General features: G+C 40.3%; 1 protein-coding gene across 1 annotated transcript in view; it reads right to left on the bottom strand.

Moving 5' to 3' along the window:
- Positions 1 to 18,458, bottom strand: part of cfap74 (cilia and flagella associated protein 74) — a 50,500-nt gene extending 32,042 nt beyond the window's left edge. Inside the window, exons 1-14 of the mRNA XM_053425842.1 lie at positions 18,317 to 18,458; positions 16,888 to 17,086; positions 16,696 to 16,759; positions 16,249 to 16,395; positions 15,192 to 15,290; positions 14,987 to 15,091; positions 14,497 to 14,670; positions 14,028 to 14,138; positions 13,027 to 13,129; positions 12,024 to 12,181; positions 11,633 to 11,843; positions 11,386 to 11,526; positions 9,121 to 9,279; positions 8,805 to 8,923 (exon numbers count right to left, since the gene is read on the bottom strand). Coding sequence (XP_053281817.1) covers positions 8,805 to 8,923; positions 9,121 to 9,279; positions 11,386 to 11,526; positions 11,633 to 11,843; positions 12,024 to 12,181; positions 13,027 to 13,129; positions 14,028 to 14,138; positions 14,497 to 14,670; positions 14,987 to 15,091; positions 15,192 to 15,290; positions 16,249 to 16,395; positions 16,696 to 16,759; positions 16,888 to 16,894 — 1,598 coding nt within the window. The 5' untranslated portion in view covers positions 16,895 to 17,086; positions 18,317 to 18,458. The remainder of the gene's footprint in view (positions 1 to 8,804; positions 8,924 to 9,120; positions 9,280 to 11,385; positions 11,527 to 11,632; positions 11,844 to 12,023; positions 12,182 to 13,026; positions 13,130 to 14,027; positions 14,139 to 14,496; positions 14,671 to 14,986; positions 15,092 to 15,191; positions 15,291 to 16,248; positions 16,396 to 16,695; positions 16,760 to 16,887; positions 17,087 to 18,316) is intronic.
- Between the last annotated feature and the right edge of the window lie 535 nt (positions 18,459 to 18,993).

Here is an 18,993-nt window from a genome sequence, read left to right as displayed (position 1 = left end):
GCTTGACAACTTGCAGCTCTTCCACAGACACAAGAAGAGGGTCGATAAATATGAATATGGCAGGCAGCCAGCCAGAGAAGCAGGGAGGATTCAACAAATTCAATACATAAACAAAAAGACATGCAGCCAGGGGCAGTCAGCAGGAACTAGTTTTTTATTAGCTACAGTATTTTATCATTTTTTTTACGGGGAAGGAAATGATTAAATCACAGTGGAATCATGCAGCAGCTTGGAGCTTAGATAATGAGATATCTTGTGGGTAGGGCTGACAATGTTTGGTTTGAGGGTGGCACGTTTTTTCCTGCTTCTTTAACTCAGTGAAGAAGAAGACTGGGATAACATGGTTTTCTCTCTCTGGCTGACGAGCTAAAGTCGGATGCAAAAATTAAAAGAAAAAAAAAAAATGCGAAAATTGACAGTGTGTCTCCATAGTAACGCAGGCTTTCCAATGTCAGTAAAATACTAACATTGGAAACCTCTCCCCAAGAGGCCTGAAGCTGACACTGTTTACAGAGATGTAAACTATTTCACCCTGCTCTGAAAAACTAGAAAAAGATGCAAAAGAGCTGCAGTTTGATACGTTGTAATATAGAGTTCCAACTTGTGTACAGCCCCCATGCTGCAATTGTGTTTTCTTGAACAAAATTTTTTTTGAATAACAACTCTAAACAGACAACTCTAAAATCATCCATCCATCAGTTATTTGCCTTTATCTGCTTTCTGTGCCAATGAGTATTGTTAAGAGCCACGCTATACAAATATAGCTTCTTCTTTTAACTAATGATGTTGTTAATAAGTGTATGTTACTGTATGAATGTGTCCGTGAATGGGTGAATGCAATTTGGACTGAAATCGGTTTGAGTGGTCAATTAATGTAATTTTCTCATTTCACAGGTTTCCATTTCCAAATAATGAAGCTGAGACATGACTCAGCTGTGTAAAGTGGAAATGAAGTCTTGGTTTCAGCAGTTAAGAGCTGTTAAGGCAAAAAATACAAAAAAAAACATACTTACGTACTTAATTTACATGACATAGATGATAAATGAAAAGATGTTCATTAGTCCAACAAGATAAAATTAGCCAAAAAAGATTAGCCTTAGCCCTTTCTGAAACATGGTTTGAATAACCATGATGAACTCAAAAGATCATTTCATCAGATTCCTCATAAATTTTTCAGTATTTTCACACACTTTCTCTGACACACAGTAAAACTGCACCAAAATAAATCTGTGTATACTCTTCCCAGTGCAACTTAATAAACAATCTGTACTGTTCTCAGCACAAGTGGGGGAAGGTGCATTGGGTTTGACTTAAGCCAGTAGTTTGAAGTTGGTCCAGCTGTTGGGTAAAGAATCTGGAGCAGTCTGGCTGAAGCTGCCATCCAGTTCACCACTGTGACCTGGAAGCGTATGAAAGTGTTTGAATAAATCTGTTGATAATTATAAATGTCATGTTGTGCTTTTAATTGTACTTTTGTCTAATTCCCTTCCTTATTGGTGTCATTCGTCTTTCCCAGCGACTAGACAGGTGGTCTAAAATGTCTTGAAGAAAATAGAACAGTTCACTTGGGATTAAACGCTGAGTGAGGCAGTGTTTGAAAAGGCCTGCGACAGCAGCCCTAGATAAAAAGCTGCAAATTAGGCCATTCTGTACATCATATCCAATGCAGTACACTGCAGCAGTGACTGTGCCGTGTGTTCTGTTATGCATTCTGGATGCTCCCCATTGCCTTCTCCTAAAGTAAATCAATAAGCATCTTAGGTTTGTTACTCAGTTCAACTCTGCTTAAACACCCTCAAATTCCCGAGAGCAATGTACAGGCAACCATCACCACTCTGACAATCAGTGCGAACATTACTTGTATTATCTCTCTGTTGTAGTTATTTCACAAAAGTGAAAACTTGTTCTGTTAACAAATGATGGCTACAGCAAAATGTAGATTTCTTTTTGCAGTTTAAAGAACCATTTGCAAGCCAAGTCTAAGACGTTAATAACGGCAGCTTCATTTGATTCAAATCTTTGGTTCGGATGGTCGGGCAGGTGAGATTGTTCATATCGAATTCACCAAAAACCACAATGAAACCAAATAAGGACACTCATAGATATCAGGCAGCTAAATGTGCCTGATCTGTTTTTATCAAGGTCCATGAAAATGTTGGAATGTCTCTTAATTTATAAGAAAGCTGAAAAAATATCTTACATCCACAAAAACATTGAATGGGTTCTTCCCTACAGCATATCGCATCCTTCCACCAGGTCTAATGGAATTTAGTTTGTTTTGAGTAAAAACCAACAAACCAACGGATGAGGGCTTTCGGCAGTTTTGACTGGTAGAGCATTTGACAGACTACCAGAGATGATGAATAAAATAAGCTCAGTTAAGTGCACCATGGTTTTCTGGTATCAGACACAGAAACACATTTTACTTTGACAGATTTTAAGCTCTCAAGAAAATGAAAATGCCTTTACCAGTTGTCTGTAGCTGTCTGATTGCAGCAGGATCATACTACTTGTATGGCTGTTTTTCTATTTCACAGTCACAAAGTCAAACTCCGAAGATGGTTCAAGCAAGATGGAATTGGAGGAGGCTTACAGACTGAAAATAGGAGAGCATGCAATGTAGAATGTAGAAGCTCGAGTGCGTTGTCAAGTCCAGAGACATATTTCCGTTTGTGGGATCATAACAATTGTCATTGCTTACTCTCAACAATGGATTTTTGTTCATGAACATTTGTCATTTAGGGTTTTGCATGAAATGTCTTGGCAACTGTTAAATAGATTACAGTAACATTTGGTGCAGACATTAGTTTTCCCCACAGGATAAAATGTAATTACCTTGGACATTCCCTGACTAATCCTGAAGAGCCATCATCACGTCAAAATTCGAATTTGTGAAATACTAAACTCTGGAATGTTAGCTATGGAGCGCCTGCTAATCAGTGTCTCCATTAACTCATGGTGACGGAAACCACAAAATAAAGAAAACCTGGAAATAGGAAATATACTTATTTTTCTCTTTGGGTTTATAATTATTTTCTCCCAAAAAAAAGAGAGGACATGCAATTTCAAAAGCAGATGCGTGTTGTGTTTTCTTTTTATCTCGCTTCATGGCACAGGTACCAACTATGGTCATGAAATATCTAGTGCAGGAAAACTGGCACATGCTCCTACTATCGTCGGCCTGCTCATTAACAGGCGATAAATCAAGCTTCTGCCAATGTCCACGTTCTTTCTGCATAGCGGGGCTCTTATTTGAAAACATGTGTGGATTTCAGGATTACGTGGGTTTTGCATTAATCTGCTTCAGGTTGGGTCCCGAGGTCATGGAGACCTTTACAACTGTACGCTGTAGCATGAACATCCAAATGAATTTCATTCAAAGACTTGAAGGTTCCTTTTGTATTTGAAGGCCCCTTAAACAGCTTTGTCATTAATTAACTCTTAACTGAAAAGATGTGAACAAACACAAAAAACAAAAGAAAGTTTCCAGATAGTCCCTCTGGCAACTAAAATGTATTAAAATAGTCCTTTACTCCACTCACTTTGACCCATTTGGATGTTTGTTTATTGATCATGTTTGGGTTAGGGTTAGGGTTAGTGTTAGGTGTTAGGTGTGAAGCAAAGTGGTAGGTTAAGACTGACACTCCACACGGGACGTGGGGTCAACTCCCTTTATCCTGGACAATTCTATACACCTGGTGGCAGCCCACACCAGATAGAGTGATGAGCACAGCAGCAGCTGACGGCGCGTGGCGACCCAACAGACCTCCAGTCAAGACATGACTCCAGAGACAGTAACCCAGAGCACGGACTCTGTTCCACTTCACTACTTTATAATGCACGGGTATACTTCCCCATCACTTCTGAACTGAAACCATATGACAGCAACTGAGCTGGCTGAGCTCGGAGCCCCGTGTGGCTGGAGGGGACGCCCAACAGACTGCGTCGTGGTTCACGGGCCGCTGGTGGAAGACATCGGGAAGTTCGGCTGAAAAGCGTAAGTAGTCCGTAAAGCAAACTGCATACACAGCAATGACTGAATTGAATGTTATCGGGTGAACATGAAAGAGCTTGGATGTGAACTGGTCTAGCTTTTAATAATAACGGGCCATTTCAATTAATCTCTAAACACAAGTGTCATAGATATAGCCTAGATAGGCTAGGATAAGACCTCATTTTGTGCGAAATACAATCTTGTGTACGTGCCTGTTTGACTAATTGCCCTTTATTGTTTTTATGTTCTATTCTATTCTATTAGAGAGGTTGCAAAAGCAAACACTGCATCTTATCCTTGCTCCTTTTTGGACCAACTTAAATTTGTTTTTATTTGATTGCCCACTCAGATCGACTAACCCCATTTCTACTACAGTCTCAGGCTTTACCTCACAGCTCATCTCAGGAGCATACAGACCACAGTGGGGTATCTTCCTGTCACGAGCAATATAATGTGAGGAAGTGATACTAAAAACACAGCTTCTATATGGCTTTTCACCAAGTCTGGCGAGCCTAGGCTGTTGTGGTTTTTGTCCCAGTAGTGAAAAGACACAGCAGAGCCCATTCTGGCACAAAAGCGCCTACGCTGGGGAGGGGTAGCAGGATGGGAAACCATTTTTAGAAACTCAGGGGGCGTACAGGGAACCATGGGTGGGTGTGAAAAAGCCCTGTGTGTTTCTGGTTCACGCATCTCTCTCCTGCTGGGTTTGATGTGTACTGTTTTTAGCTGGGTGAGCCACGGAGGCTTTGGTCACGACTGATCTCAATATTGTAGGTGTGAATAACCAGCAGGTTTTACAAACGGCAGACACTGAGTCGTAAAAGGAGAGTGTGTGGATGGTGCAGTGGCAGAAACAGGGGAGTCTGTCAGCATGTGTAAAGCATAAACAACTTCTGCATTTTGATATATCCTCTCACCCAATGAGATTATTCCTACATCGCTTCGCCAGTGATGCTGTCGCAATTACAGTTACATTGTCTACAGTTTGCAGTAATACTGTGTAACAATTATATTTAATTTACTGTATCTTTATTTCTTTTCTATTATTTATAAGTAGAAGAGGACCTGTTACCTCTGTAGATAGGCTCATTCTAAGCTAATGGAAATGTGATTTGTAGTTTCAGGTGATTAAACAGCATTGAAAACATAATTATGAATATGATATTACATTTCTGCCAGTAGTTCCTCCTAACTCCTACACTGATTCTCTAAAGACAATACAAAGGGGCTCAGCTGCAGGGAACTCGGTGCTTCCACAGGGGGCTTTAATCATCTTTACATAAAACTCTGGCCACTGATGGCAGCACAGAGCACACTGCTACTATGCAGGTCTCGAGTTGTGCATGAGAAAGAAACCCTGCACCATCTTTGATATGACATGATTTCTTCAGACTGAAGGTAGAGTTGGTAAGTTGTTTCCAAAATACTTTTCATTTAATTTGTTGAAATCCTCTTCACGTTACGGTAGCCATTGATAAATAAAAATCGCTGTAGCAGAGACGTTAGTCAAGCTAGTGAGTCAGTTTTGGGGGTAGTGCCCCACAACAGTGTCCTCTTGCTTTTTCCCCCAGGATTACCAACCCTAGCTTTAAATAGTAAACAACTTTCCTTGTTGTCATGTTGATTGTTTTTTTCCCTATAGATGTTATATTGCCCCACATTATTAGTCATAAAAGCAATCACTAACCATTTGTTGAGTTCAGATTTACAACAGTATTCCCATAGGAAATGTCATGAGAAACTAAAATGTCAAAATTTTTTAGAGACAGCCATTTAACAGAATGATTAATAGTGTCATGATGGCTGATCAGGACTGGCCAATATGAAGCACGGATCATACCAGACCATTTACCAGCAGAACTACACTGCACAAAGATAAGTTCGGTATTGAAATTTTAATTTGTGTGAAATGGATTGTGCTTTTAACTTTTTTGTATTATCTTTTTATTATTATCATTATTATAATGTATCATCTTTTCCTTGCAACATCCACCATCAGGTTGCTTTAAAAAAAACGGGGGATCCACGGATTAGCCCTTGGCCAGACCATAAAATAAATATCACACATTGAAGCACGTTGCAGCCAATGGCTCTGGATCAGGAGGAAAAATCCCTACAATCTTGTCCTACATTCTAAAATGGGACAGTGTTAAGTTTAAAGAGGCAGAGAGGTACTGATGTCTGATCTACTGAGCGGGCCACATGGCTTTCATAGTACTGCCATACGAGCCAGTCGCCATTGAGATTTACCTCAGTGTACTCTAAAGTTCGGCCTGTATCATTGATTACAAAGCCAAAATACTTGATGAGGCTAAGGTGCACTACTCAAGGTATGTCCCATACATCCGCTGGTGGCCACTAACAGACAACCTCCAAATGTACACGGGATATTCACCATCTTGTACTATATTCTAAAAGTTACACAGCTGCACTGTAAATATCCTATCCTCCATATTTGTGGCAGTGAATAATGAGTCGAGGGAAAACAGGTGCAGCAGGAAACCAAATCACTTTCATGATGAAATCAGATTTTTTCAACCTTGTACTAATCAATATGGAAAAAGCAGGAGGCACCTGTAGTTGTTTATCTTCAGATTGATCGGATTAACACGATTTTAAATTGAGTCTCAGAACAGTGTAACTCCAGATAAAATACAGTGTACTAAATCTTGACTGTGCTGTGTTTCAGTGACATGAAATGCAGATACAAGAGAGAGAGTGGGTATAATGCGCATGATACAGTATGTGTGCACTCACCCGTTTGGTACGGAAGTGCGTGTTTGCTACATGTGAGTTACGAATAGTTGCTAGAAGGTGATATGTTCAGACAAGTGGTCTAGCACAAAGGCTCAAGAACAGCATCAGTATTTTCCGACTGCCCCTGCTGAAGCCTGGGAGACGGTTCCCTCAGTCAGGCAGAAAGAAGAGAGATGAAGAAACCAAGTCAAGTCATGGGGAAGCTGATGAGGAGGTGCTGCACAGTGAGCGACCTGGAGACCAGTGCATCTCCGCTCGGCCTGTAGGCTGCTAGCAGGCTGATAGTGAAGGAGATGCAGCAGAGACTCGGTCTGACTCACAGAGCCGAGTCTCAGAAGAGGAGATGGGAGCGTGGTGATCTAAGCTGGCTTCCATATGTGGGAGGACAAGCTTTGCTTTCACGTCCATTCCATCGTCTTTTAAAATGACAATAAGTGGTTATATTCAATTCTTAAGTGTCGATACACAAGCGGACGTTTTCATGTTATAATTGAAGCGTGTGGCTTCGTGGGAGCTTTAACATTTGTTGAGGTAAACATGTGAAGCTCAAGTGTTGTCACACGAGTAAAATAATGTGTTTTGTAAATATTTATGACCTTTAGCTAGCTAATCAAACAGTACAATAAACAATGCGAGAAAATAATGCAGGATTCATTTGTAGTAGTGAGTTGCTTGATGTTATATTTGTTTATCCCACAGTGACTGACCTGACTGAGACATACAAACTGGAGTTTCTGGCTTCTTTCAAATTTCTCACTGTATTTTTGGAATATGATTGATCAAGTCTGATGTGGCAGGTGGTAGGGACCCCTTCTAATCCTGCTCTTTTCCTTGTCTTGATAATAATTAAATCACCCAGTACAGGGCAACTTTAACTGGAAGCCCCTTTTCCTACTTTCCACTCTTAAAGCAATGTAATGTAAATGTAAACTACAATGTCTGTGCCCTAACTCACAACACTACAGCAAACTTTGAAACTGGATTCAGGTTGATATTTCTTCAACAGATTGGAGGTTGACACTTAAAAAGGACAGTTCAATAATTTGTGCAATTTATCTTTTTGTGTTCCCACCAAGTCTATATCAAATAAATCCTTATAGGGACATTTCACTTCTTCAAACGGTCGAGTTGGAACGATTTCAAACCAACACATAGCTTGTTTATGATGAAATAACTGCAATCAAAGTTTGGGATTTATGTTGCGCTTTCATAGTCTTAATGATCGCTTTATACTATTCATGCACACATTCATACAGTGCATTTATTTTCCACTATTTGTTATCACACATCAGCTAGCTGTAGCAATTTAGTGTGCAGGGTCTTGTCCATGCAGATTGGAGGAGCCTGGGAACGAAACCACCGACCTCAGGTTAGTGGACAACAACTATTGGTCATTACCCTTTCAAAATGACTTTCTATTACCCGGCCCCTTCAGCTAGCGGGGGGCGGGTAATAGCGAATTTGCCGCTAGCCGATGTGGCTAGCGGCAAATTCTAGCCACATTTTTGACAATCTTAAGCTTCTTTCCATCTGAGAGTCACCAGTGTTGACCTGCGTGCAAGAGGCACAGTGTTCTCTGAGTTCATTCTGTGCCGGAGTGGCAGTTTGTAACCGAGACAGAGGCTGTGCACAATGGGACAGACAAAAGCTGCTTTCATACATTCGCTGCAAACCTGAACTTTAGCTGATATTATGAGTATGTGTGAACACAAATGTTCAAATAAGTTGGACCAGTACCAAAGTCTGTGTGATGTCGAACTGAGTCGATGAGCAAACACCATTTATTAGTGAGTTGCAACAATATGCCAATTAACATATTGACGTTCCCCAACAGTTTTCAACGATGTCCTGACTTTCTCACATTGACCTTATACTGTTCAGCCTTATACTCCGATTTGAACCAGTCTAGGTAATCATCAGATTAGTTTACTGTCAGTGGGGCATTAATGTAATAACAGACTGGAAATTCAAAAGTGACAGGGCCACAGAGACTGCACCAAGGCAACAAGACTGTTTTATAGCAAACTGCTCACAGTCAATGTTAAAATCTTACTTGATAGTGATAAAATCCTTCAGCTGGGCCGAGACCCCGAGAAGCTTGCAGTGGTTCTTGGTGTAGCTAGTGTTGGTCAGAACAAATTTATTTTTGTACATTTTCCCCACTTCGAAGTCCTAAAAAAGACAATAAAAAATATTCTAAATCATCATGTTGCCAGTATAACAAATAAAGCTAAATTACCAAAACTTGACTGTTAACATAGATTTAAATGGAAAACTTTCACATAACACCTACATCTATTGCATTATAATTCCTCTGTTAAAGTCTGTGTCAGAAGTGATGTTTTAAAAAAAAGCCATCAATGTGATACCTTGAAGAGGATGACCTCTGGTTTGCTGATGAATAAAGGCCCTTTCCACTTTTTTCCATGAACTGGTTTCGCAGGCACGTTGAGCTTTCCACTGGTCATTGCAGCTTCTTCCTGCTTCACTTCCGTTTGCACCAGTGTTGTCTTCTCATTGAGGAGTTTCTGTAACCACACGTTGGAGCAACGGCATTAACAATCTTTATCATGAAACTGTCGAATTTCAGAAAAGTTCATGGCTCTTACATAAACACGGCACTAAAATGCCAGAAAATATTAAGGATACTCATGATCCTCTGAATAGCAAGGCTATTATGTGAATAAGAACTGTGTGTAATATTCTATAACTTAAAGTTAATCTAAAATTTACATAATGTTATTAATGTAAGATGAAAAATAATTCAACATTAAATCATGTAATAAACCGAAGAGTCGTAGTTCACCATTATAAGAAGTAGGAGACCATTTTATTAACATGCAGATGTATCTTTTATTTTTTTCCAATGTCACAGTCAATGACGTATCCAAAACTAATATATCATATCAGTTTTATCAATGTCTTATCTTATCTATATTAGAAGGATAGATGAATAAATGTTAGCTGATAAGTAAATATAATGACTAACTGTTCGATTGATAGATTTTCTTACTTCAGAAATACCAGTCCTGGTTGGAACTAGCTGAGAAAGAATATACAGCACATATGTTATGCTGTGAGACAATGTAGAATAAGAATGTAATGTAGAAACAGTTTTCAAAGATTACATCGACTTAAGAAAAGTGTGCTACCTGTCGTTATCTACATTTGAAACTGTGTTTTTATTTGACTTTTTATGGTTTTGTCATTTTACCTCCTGTGCTGTAGAGCACTTGAAGTGAATGAATCATCTTATTAGCTTTGCTACGTTGTCGTGCTCATCTGGCCATTACTGTGTGGAGAAGTAGCCTTTTGATGAGAGCATCAGTACGATCTGTATGTTTGGAGGCCAGATCACTTCCACTCGACTTGTCACTCGCTCAGAGCTCTGAGCTGTACCACCGCGGCTCGCGCTCAGGCCTCAAAGGCCACCAGCACAATCCGAAGTGATGTCTGTCGCCTCACATTTCAAGGGTGTAGAAGGGCTGGAGGAGACAATGGCAGGGAGCTACAGACACTCCGGCCTCAATAGCCCTTCAGCAAGGCATGTGATTGATAGGATAGTTTGAGAATAACAGTAGATCTGATTAATGCTCAGAAAACGTTTACCCTCCCCACACTTCTGGGAATATATTGGAATTTTCTAGTGTACAGTTTTCCTCTTATTGAATTAGAAAATATCTGTGCTTGTTGCCTACAGGCACGGAGTGTATTGATTCTTAACATGTTTGTAGAAAGAGAAAAGATCAGTGTGTTTTTAAGAATTTTACCAGATTGAAATAAAACATTTTGATATGTGTCTTAAAGTTTAGAAATTTCTGATTAATAAAGATAGTTGTAATATGTTCTTCATTGATCATTCGAGGAGCTGGAGTCAGGGAATATTTGACTTTTTTTTACTTGATTAAAGACTTAAAATATAGAAAATTAAATTGATAACTACAGTTGTTGCCAGGGTATTTGAAATGTAAATTTGCCTTAATTCAAACATTGTTGGAACAACAGAAGAAATTATATCTATGAATAGTACCAGTCCAAACACAATTCCCTCAGCACTGTGGTCTGATTGATGACCCGGCCGGGGTTTGGAAAGACTTGTGTTTCCTCTGTGAGACATGATGTCATGTTTTCACTTTCCACCTTCCAGCAATGAACTTCACCGTGACCACGTAGATGATCAACCCCTCAAGATCCCATCCACCCTGCATGCATATGTCCCCACCACCCACTAGTAAGGCAGGAACATTTACATGATTCCTCACTGGCCTCAAATCTGCAATCTCTGAAAGTTACGTTCATAAAAACATAATAAGTCGAAAGCACATCTACAGAGAACTGGAACTGGGTTTTTTCTACTCATACAACCTTACACACTCATTTCCAATCAACCTGATTAAAAAGAGAACCAGAAACCAGTTTTGAAATTCACATAGACCCTGCTAAATGTCAAATTAATACACATATTGTGTTTCAATGGCATTATTTATATGTCAGATAGGAAATGTTCCTGCTAAAATATGCAATAAGCACAGCCATACAGGAAATGATATGCCTGCAGTGAATGAGACAAGATTTATGAGTGTTTAATTTTAGCAACTTGCAGGGATTTGTGTGCGGCTGTTCTTTTATTGCACCTTGTACTTCTCGTCCCACAGCCCAGAACACTCAGGCTGAGCCAAGCTGTCAGCGAGACTCAGTTGGTCCTCTTCCTGGCGCATGGTTTCCTCTGGCTCCTCATCATCTGAGCTGCTGAGGCCACATGTGTCTCTCAACTGCTGGACAAATGCACAAAGATGTCTGGTCATAATTGTTCAGAATGCACTCAATATCTCTCTGGGCTTCCCAGATGAAATGGCATCACAGATGTAAAGAACCACTCACAGCTGTGGCTCGCTCCTCTCTGGCCGATGGGGGTCTGGATTCCAGGTAGTGCAGGAGACTGTCTCCTACCCTCCCCAGAGATGACAACTTGTCAGTGCCTGAGATATTAGGCAGTTTCGCCTGCTGCCTCGTTCTGCTCTTCACCAGCTGTTCCCTCTGGAGGTTTTTTTCTACGATCACCTTCTTTGACTTCTGTTTCTCTTCGAATTCCCTGAGAAGAGCAAATCAACAACACTGCATTTTACTGAAATGGGGTCATATATTCCACAGCGCAAAGCAAGAGAAAACACCCACACACTGCTGCATGGAGTGGGAGTGGAGGACATGCATGTGGGAGAGGAGAGGAGAGGAGAGGAGAGGAGAGGAGAGGAGAGGAGGGAAGATTACGCACTCTTGTTGTTGTTTTATCGTCTCTAGTTGTTTCTGTTGGTGCATATGCCTGAGACTGTTAATGCCTTGGACGTCCAGGGATTCTCTCAATAGTTTTTCTCGTTGTTCTCTCTCCTGGGCATTTGCTTTAGCTCTGTTTTGTTTGATCCGTAAGCTCTCCTAAAGAAACAACAGCAGAGTAATGAAAACATATCAGATTTCCATATGCACTAAACTGATCATCGGAACGAGAAGAGAAGGATGTTACGAAAATGTATTGTCCTAAATCATGAAATATACCTTTCGAATGTTTGGAAAATACAACATTAAGTAGATGATGACAGCACTGCAGGATCACAATAACATGCACAGGAGTACTGTCGATGATAGCATACACAGTCCAGAACTGAATCTACCCATTGAAACACGAATACAAACGTATTCACTTGGAATGCACTTTGCACTTAAAATTGGTAAGTGCTATATAAAAACTACACAGTGGCAAGAAGAGGCATGCGAGCCATTAAAATTACCTGGGTTTCTCCATCCATTGGTTATTGATCAATTGTGATTTTTTTTTTACAAAAACATTCAACATTCACACTGTTGTTGGAAAAAGTAAGTGGGCAATTAAAAAGGTTTTATAACATTTAATATGTTTACTAAGTACTACTTATAATACTTGTACTAACTCTACTATGGATATCCTATACTTTAATACATTTTATACATACGTGTGTATGTTGTTTTGCAGTCATGATGGACTTATTCTGCTTATTTGGTGTCTTAGTATAAATCACATGAGGTTAAATTGTATCACTGCATCTTTAAAGCTTTTTATGTAAATAATGTATCACTGTATAAATACTGTGCTTCAAAGTTTATCCATGTAGGCGCTTAGAAATGATCTTATATTGCCCTATTCATATTGAAGCTACAGAAAAAGTTAATAATACATGGAACAACAGCCTGTGTATCAGCATTACCAAAACAGCCGAATCAATATGGGCAGCTGCTTTTCTTACATGTGTGGCTGCTATGTTGGATTTCAGTGACTCAACAACTTGTATCCTCTTCTCCTGTAGCTGTCTGTTCTGTTCCTCCTTCTCTACCTCCTGCCGATGCAGCCTGGACGAAACGGGACAATCACGAAGCATGTGAATGGTCAAATATACAAAATCTGCTATTTCGAATTGAAACCAAAAATTCCAGAACCTGAATAATACAAAGATTAATTAAATCAACTCACAGAGACCCACAGAGCTGTTACATGGTAAATATAACAAGGGAATACAAAACAATCTTTTTAAACCATAAAAGATTACTGTTAAAACTGGATATATGTCTTCCTGTAATTGGCTGAAAGTTTGGGCTGTTACTAGGTAATGGCTTCTTTTACTTATTTGAGCACGGATATATTGTTGAACAAAGATAGTGTCCTAGTATATAAACAAACAATTATTCTCTTTTGCTTGTGGGCAGGTTGCCATGGTCTAGGAGGGATAATCAACCCAAAGCATTGGCTATTGAAAATTACACGTGCTGCAAGGGGGCAGATTAACACAAAATGTATTAGAATAAACTACAGTGTTCACGATAAGGATCACATCAGTCAGTGCACCAGTATAGCTCACTCATGTCCATTTGGATAGCAAACAATGGAGCTCAGGCACACACAACAACTTGTTTGTGGGGTAAAATTATTTGTTGTATTTTTGCCTTTCATGGATTTCCGGCAATAAGAAAAAGAAATCGATATTTGGACCTCTTATCCTTTAAGATTTAGAGTGCGTACATTTTTGTGCAGTTTTTTAGATTTGTAGAACGTTTCCTTCAAAAGGGCAAAACCTCATGTATATTGAAGGTTGTCTCTTTCCTACCACAGATATAGGGATGTTTGTGAAATACAGTGAAAAATGAATCCCTGCATAGTCCAATTCACTTTCTCATCTCCAATGGGTGCTGTGGGATTCCTAATTCTCTTGTTCTGGTCTAAGTCCTGCTTATTGGCTTACGAGCTGTTTACCTTTTTCTGGTCTCTTTCAAGTACTTGTCTGTTATCCTGCGGTTCGCCTGGTGCTCTTCAGTTTCCTTCAGACATTCATGCTCCTCTTTCTTCTTCATGGTGACCTGTTTGCTACCAGAACACAAACACAGACACGTCAGTCTATCCAAGGTTTTTCATAAATATTATACAGCTAATACACTAAACAGACGGATACAGGCTGATGACCCTTCTTAGAAAACTCGCATTGAATAATTTAATGGAAGTGATCATTTATGTGTGTATTCATCTCATTTATGTGTGTATTCATCTCATTTCGTTGCCCAAATAAAAATATGTTATCACTTAACAGGTGCATTATAAGTGGTTCCCCTAATCATAGGTATTTTACCTACTTGTTTATATTACCAGTTGTCTAAACAGTATAAAAACTATACACAAAAAAAAAAGATGTGTGTATATGAAGAAGGTTTTTGTTTTTTTTCCCTACTCCTTGAGCTGCTGAATCTTGAGCTGAATGTTCCGGGTTGCATCTCTTTCCTGCCGCAGCCTTGTTGCGGCTTTCTGGACCTTAAGGTCCTGGAAGAGCCGCTCCTCCTCTTGCAACTCCTGCCGGAGTGAGGAGAATCTGCTGAGCTCCACCTCCAACTCATTCAGCTCCCGTCTGAAAAGCCAGGACACAGGATGAGATAAAGTGTAGACAGAAGAGCAAGTAAAAATTTCTGACCAGTGGTGTATATGTATTTGATCAGTCAGAAGAGAAGTAGGCATGTGTTTTGAGAAATTATCAAACTCAACAACAGCTCAAAACTCATGTGGATTACAACTTTTTGCCAGATAACTTTACATGTTTGTTTTCTGTGTCCATGTGTTTATGTAATGGTCCTATTAAATAGATAAATGAGGGGTCTACTTTTTTTAAATACTAATGCCCATCATAATAAGACCTTGCAGTGAAACCATGTTCCTCTCTTACTCACTTTAGCTGCTTCAGCTCAGTGTCGATGCGGCCTTCCACCTCCTCTTCACTCTGCAGCTTCTGACACAAATGCTTGTGCTGGGTTCGTAAACGAAACACTGCCACACTACAGAATAAAAAAAAGTGGAGTGGAGGGCAGAAACATTTCATACCCTGCATGGATATATAATAGAGGCCGGTCCATGTTTTGCCTATTTTAAACTCACCTGTTGTCTGCTGCTTTCTGTTGGTCTATCTGTTCCTCCAAAGTGTCCCTCTGCTTCTCCAAACTTTTAACAGTCTCACTACAGAGTTTCAGCTCTTCTCTGGAAAACAAACATAAGGTAAAAGAAAAAAGTCTAAGTGTTGACACAGAGAAACACACCAGATCAAAGTGAATCATAAGGAACATTTACGAGGCTGTTAAAGTGTTCAGAGCATAAGGCTAATTGATTTCCTTGTAGCCATTGCAACAAACTGAGACAAATTATGTCGGCTTAAGCGATCTAATGAAGATTTGGTAAAAGCAGAGAGTGGACACACACACATACACACACACACACACACACACACACACACACACACACACACACACACACACACACACACACATACACACACACACACACACACACATCAACAGCTTTGAATTGCCCAGTGTTCTTTTTGCGGTCTAATTGTGTGAAACACAACAATCTGTGACTGGAGGGAAAACTGTCAAAGAAAATCATGACACACTAAAAGCTGCCGACTAGTTAAAAGCCAGGTGTGCTTAGGTTCCATTAAACTCATGTTTGATCAGAGCACAGTACATTCCGAAATGACCTCTGATGCTTTGCACTAAAAGGAAAATGACAGTCATTTTTGTCGGGGACTGCATCACAGTTCATCGGCTGCTTAATGGCTCGACGTGCAGACAAATAAAAAGAGGGAAGAAAATTGGGGAGAGAGGACAATATTGGAAATGTTCTCTCTTCTGCTGTAATGATTTCCAGCAAATTGCTGAATCAATTGGTACAGAAATGATTGGCCCTGTAAAGACGGCAAGAGAGGTAAAACCTGGGTCACTGGAATATCACTGAAAGAACAAGATATTTCCAGAAACTGAAAAGATAGGGAGAAATGCATGTTTTTCCTGGCAATGCAACAACCTGTGATGTGTGTTTCTTTGGCAGTCTTACAACTAAACAAATGCATAGTTTTCCATTACAAGTACAAGTGTCAGTCCATCTATGTTTAGGAGCTACTGTGGCTTTAGAAGTCTGTTGTGTGCCAGGTCCGGACCTGGTTTTCAGCACGCCGTGCTCCTTCTGTCGGTGTAGAGAGTCCAGCTGGTCCAGGTTTCGCCTCAGCTTGAACATCCGTGCTGTCTCGTCATTACTCCTCTTCTGACCATAATCAGCCACAGCCACAAGGTCACCATCGTCCTCTCTTTGGACAGATGCACAATGTTATTTAGGAAAGGCTTCATATTAAAGTCCAACTTTTCATTTTGCACATAGATAAAACCATCCTACAATTACTCCTGAAAGTGTTTACTGGGATCTTGCCATGTAGAAAATATAAATTGAATATTTTGTATTTAAATATCATTGTTAGATCACCATGAGTTACAATGAATTCATGTTCTTTGGTGGCTACAAACAAGGAGATGACATGGTTGATAAATAAACATGTACATGTTATTGTCGAAAAGAATAATGATTCCCAGAAAATCAAATAAATACTTACTCAGACAACTGTTCTAGCCAATCCAAATCAGGAGGAAGAGGCGGCTCCTGGTGTGAACCTTTATCTGAAATATATACCGACATTAAATAAGGATATCCCACTCTCTGAGCACATATGGATATCAATAATAGTGAAATACAGGGAAGAATGTGTCTCCACAAGCATCGGGCTACAACAGGTGCTGTCACTCACCTGACATCGTGTGCAATAAGGGAGAGCTCAAATCGTGGCAGTTGTAGCTCGTAAGGCCCTTTCGGTGTCAACAGAAACTGCCACTGATGTGTAAAGGCATTTAAACAGGGGCAGCTGTCTTTGTTGGTATACTGCAGTTGGCGCCAGAAACTGGTTACATCACCTTGGCAGTCTTGACATGATTTGCCCCGAGACTCTGCTGTGGATCGAAAAGTATAAGTGACTTAGTATTTGTGATATGAAACACTATAGATTAAACGTACACAAACTAACCCAAATCTCCCTGAATACGTCACAAACAGCAGTAGTTGCTCTCAGACAGTGTGGCAACAGACACTAAGATGCCTCCAAACGGTGTGGGGCAACAGACACTAAGATGCCTCCAAACGGTGTGGGGCAACAGACACTAAGATGCCTCCAAACGGTGTGGGGCGACAGACACTAAGATGCCTCCAAACGGTGTGGGGCAACAGACACTAAGATGCCTCCAAACGGTGTGGGGCGACAGACACTAAGATGCCTCCAAACGGTGTGGGGCAACAGACACTAAGATGCCTCCAAACAAAGGTGTGAGCTGCTGCTGCTGGTGCCCTAATACAGCCAGGAAGCAGTGTGATTTCAAGTTTGAGTTCGATGACACAAAACATAGGCAAAGAATAAACAGAATTTAGGCGGAATCTGTACAAATATGACAAAGAAATCAGAAATCTAAAGTGGGGGAATATAGATCAATTATTCTTGGTGCTCAAAACAGTAACATGCGGATAACATTCATAAACTACGTATAAATCTCAGGGAGTAAGTCTCAAACAGTGGTGACCGCCTCCAAACAGCTGATGCACCTGACAGCTGCCTTTACAAATCAGTCGCAGGTTTAGTCACCGGAAGTGCCCCTACGAGCTTGCTGTCTCTCTCCACGTGATGATCAGCGCTCAGTTGCTCATGATCAACAGTCCACCACTGACTGACACCACGTCACATGGACCTTCCGGGTCTGCACCGTCCACTTCACCTATTTAAAGAACAGGCCAGCCTAACGGCAATGAGGGAAACCGGCTCAGTGTCCCGAGAAACCTCTTCAATAACTCACAATATCTGCCCATGTCCGTTCAATTACTGTCGGCAACTGCAGTGTTTAAAAAGTTGATATCATAATTTCTAATTTAAATTGATCTATTAAATATATGCCGATTTAAAGCTGGGGTCTAACTGAATCGCATTATATGTTCAATCACATTTTTAAGTGTGCACGTAAGTAAATATTAGTAAGACAATGTACAATGACCAGATTTCTGAACAGAATCTGGCGTGTAGTTTCAGTTCGCTACAGAAAAGTCGCTAGCTGGGTTCGGACAGCGAGTAAACACTAATGCTGAGTGTAAAGTGTGTCCCGTTTAAAACCAACACCTTCATTTAACAACACTGGTACCTGTGGTAGCTGTGGTACGTGTGGTACCTGCCGCTGACGAGGACTCACTGCTCTGCTTCAACTATCTGAACAAACCGTCTTCTTCATCGAGCCGCAACTTCATCCGCTTGTTACTGTTTCCATGGAGACGGAAAGCAGGGGGCGAGGCCTGAGCGTGAAACCAAAAGATAGATAGATAGATAGATAGATAGATAGATAGATAGATAGATAGACAGACAGACAGACAGACAGACAGACAGACAGACAGACAGACAGACAGACAGACAGACAGACAGACAGACAGACAGACAGACAGACAGACAGACAGACAGACAGACAGATAGATAGATAGATAGATAGATAGATAGATAGATAGATAGATAGATAGATAGATGGATGGATGGATGGATGGATGAATGGATGAATAGATGGATAGGTAGATAGACCGATCGAATGTATGACACTGTCTGATCCTTAGTCCCTGAATCTACCAAGGAAGAGGTGGAAACCATTAAAAATCACATTGCACACCAGTTAATGACAGACTTATTTGAATTGTGTGTTAAAGAAGGAATCGCTGGTCCTCTTGTCATATTGCCAGTGCAGAGTAAACATTTTATAATTCACACCAACCCATAGTTTTCATCCCTTTTTGTTACTCTTCCAGCTGTTGGGTCCTTGCAGCAGTGCATCTATAA

This window comes from Pleuronectes platessa, chromosome 6, assembly GCF_947347685.1.
Source record: "Pleuronectes platessa chromosome 6, fPlePla1.1, whole genome shotgun sequence".
NCBI classification, from domain to species: Eukaryota; Metazoa; Chordata; class Actinopteri; order Pleuronectiformes; family Pleuronectidae; genus Pleuronectes; species Pleuronectes platessa.
This window is presented reverse-complemented; position numbering and strand designations above follow the sequence as displayed.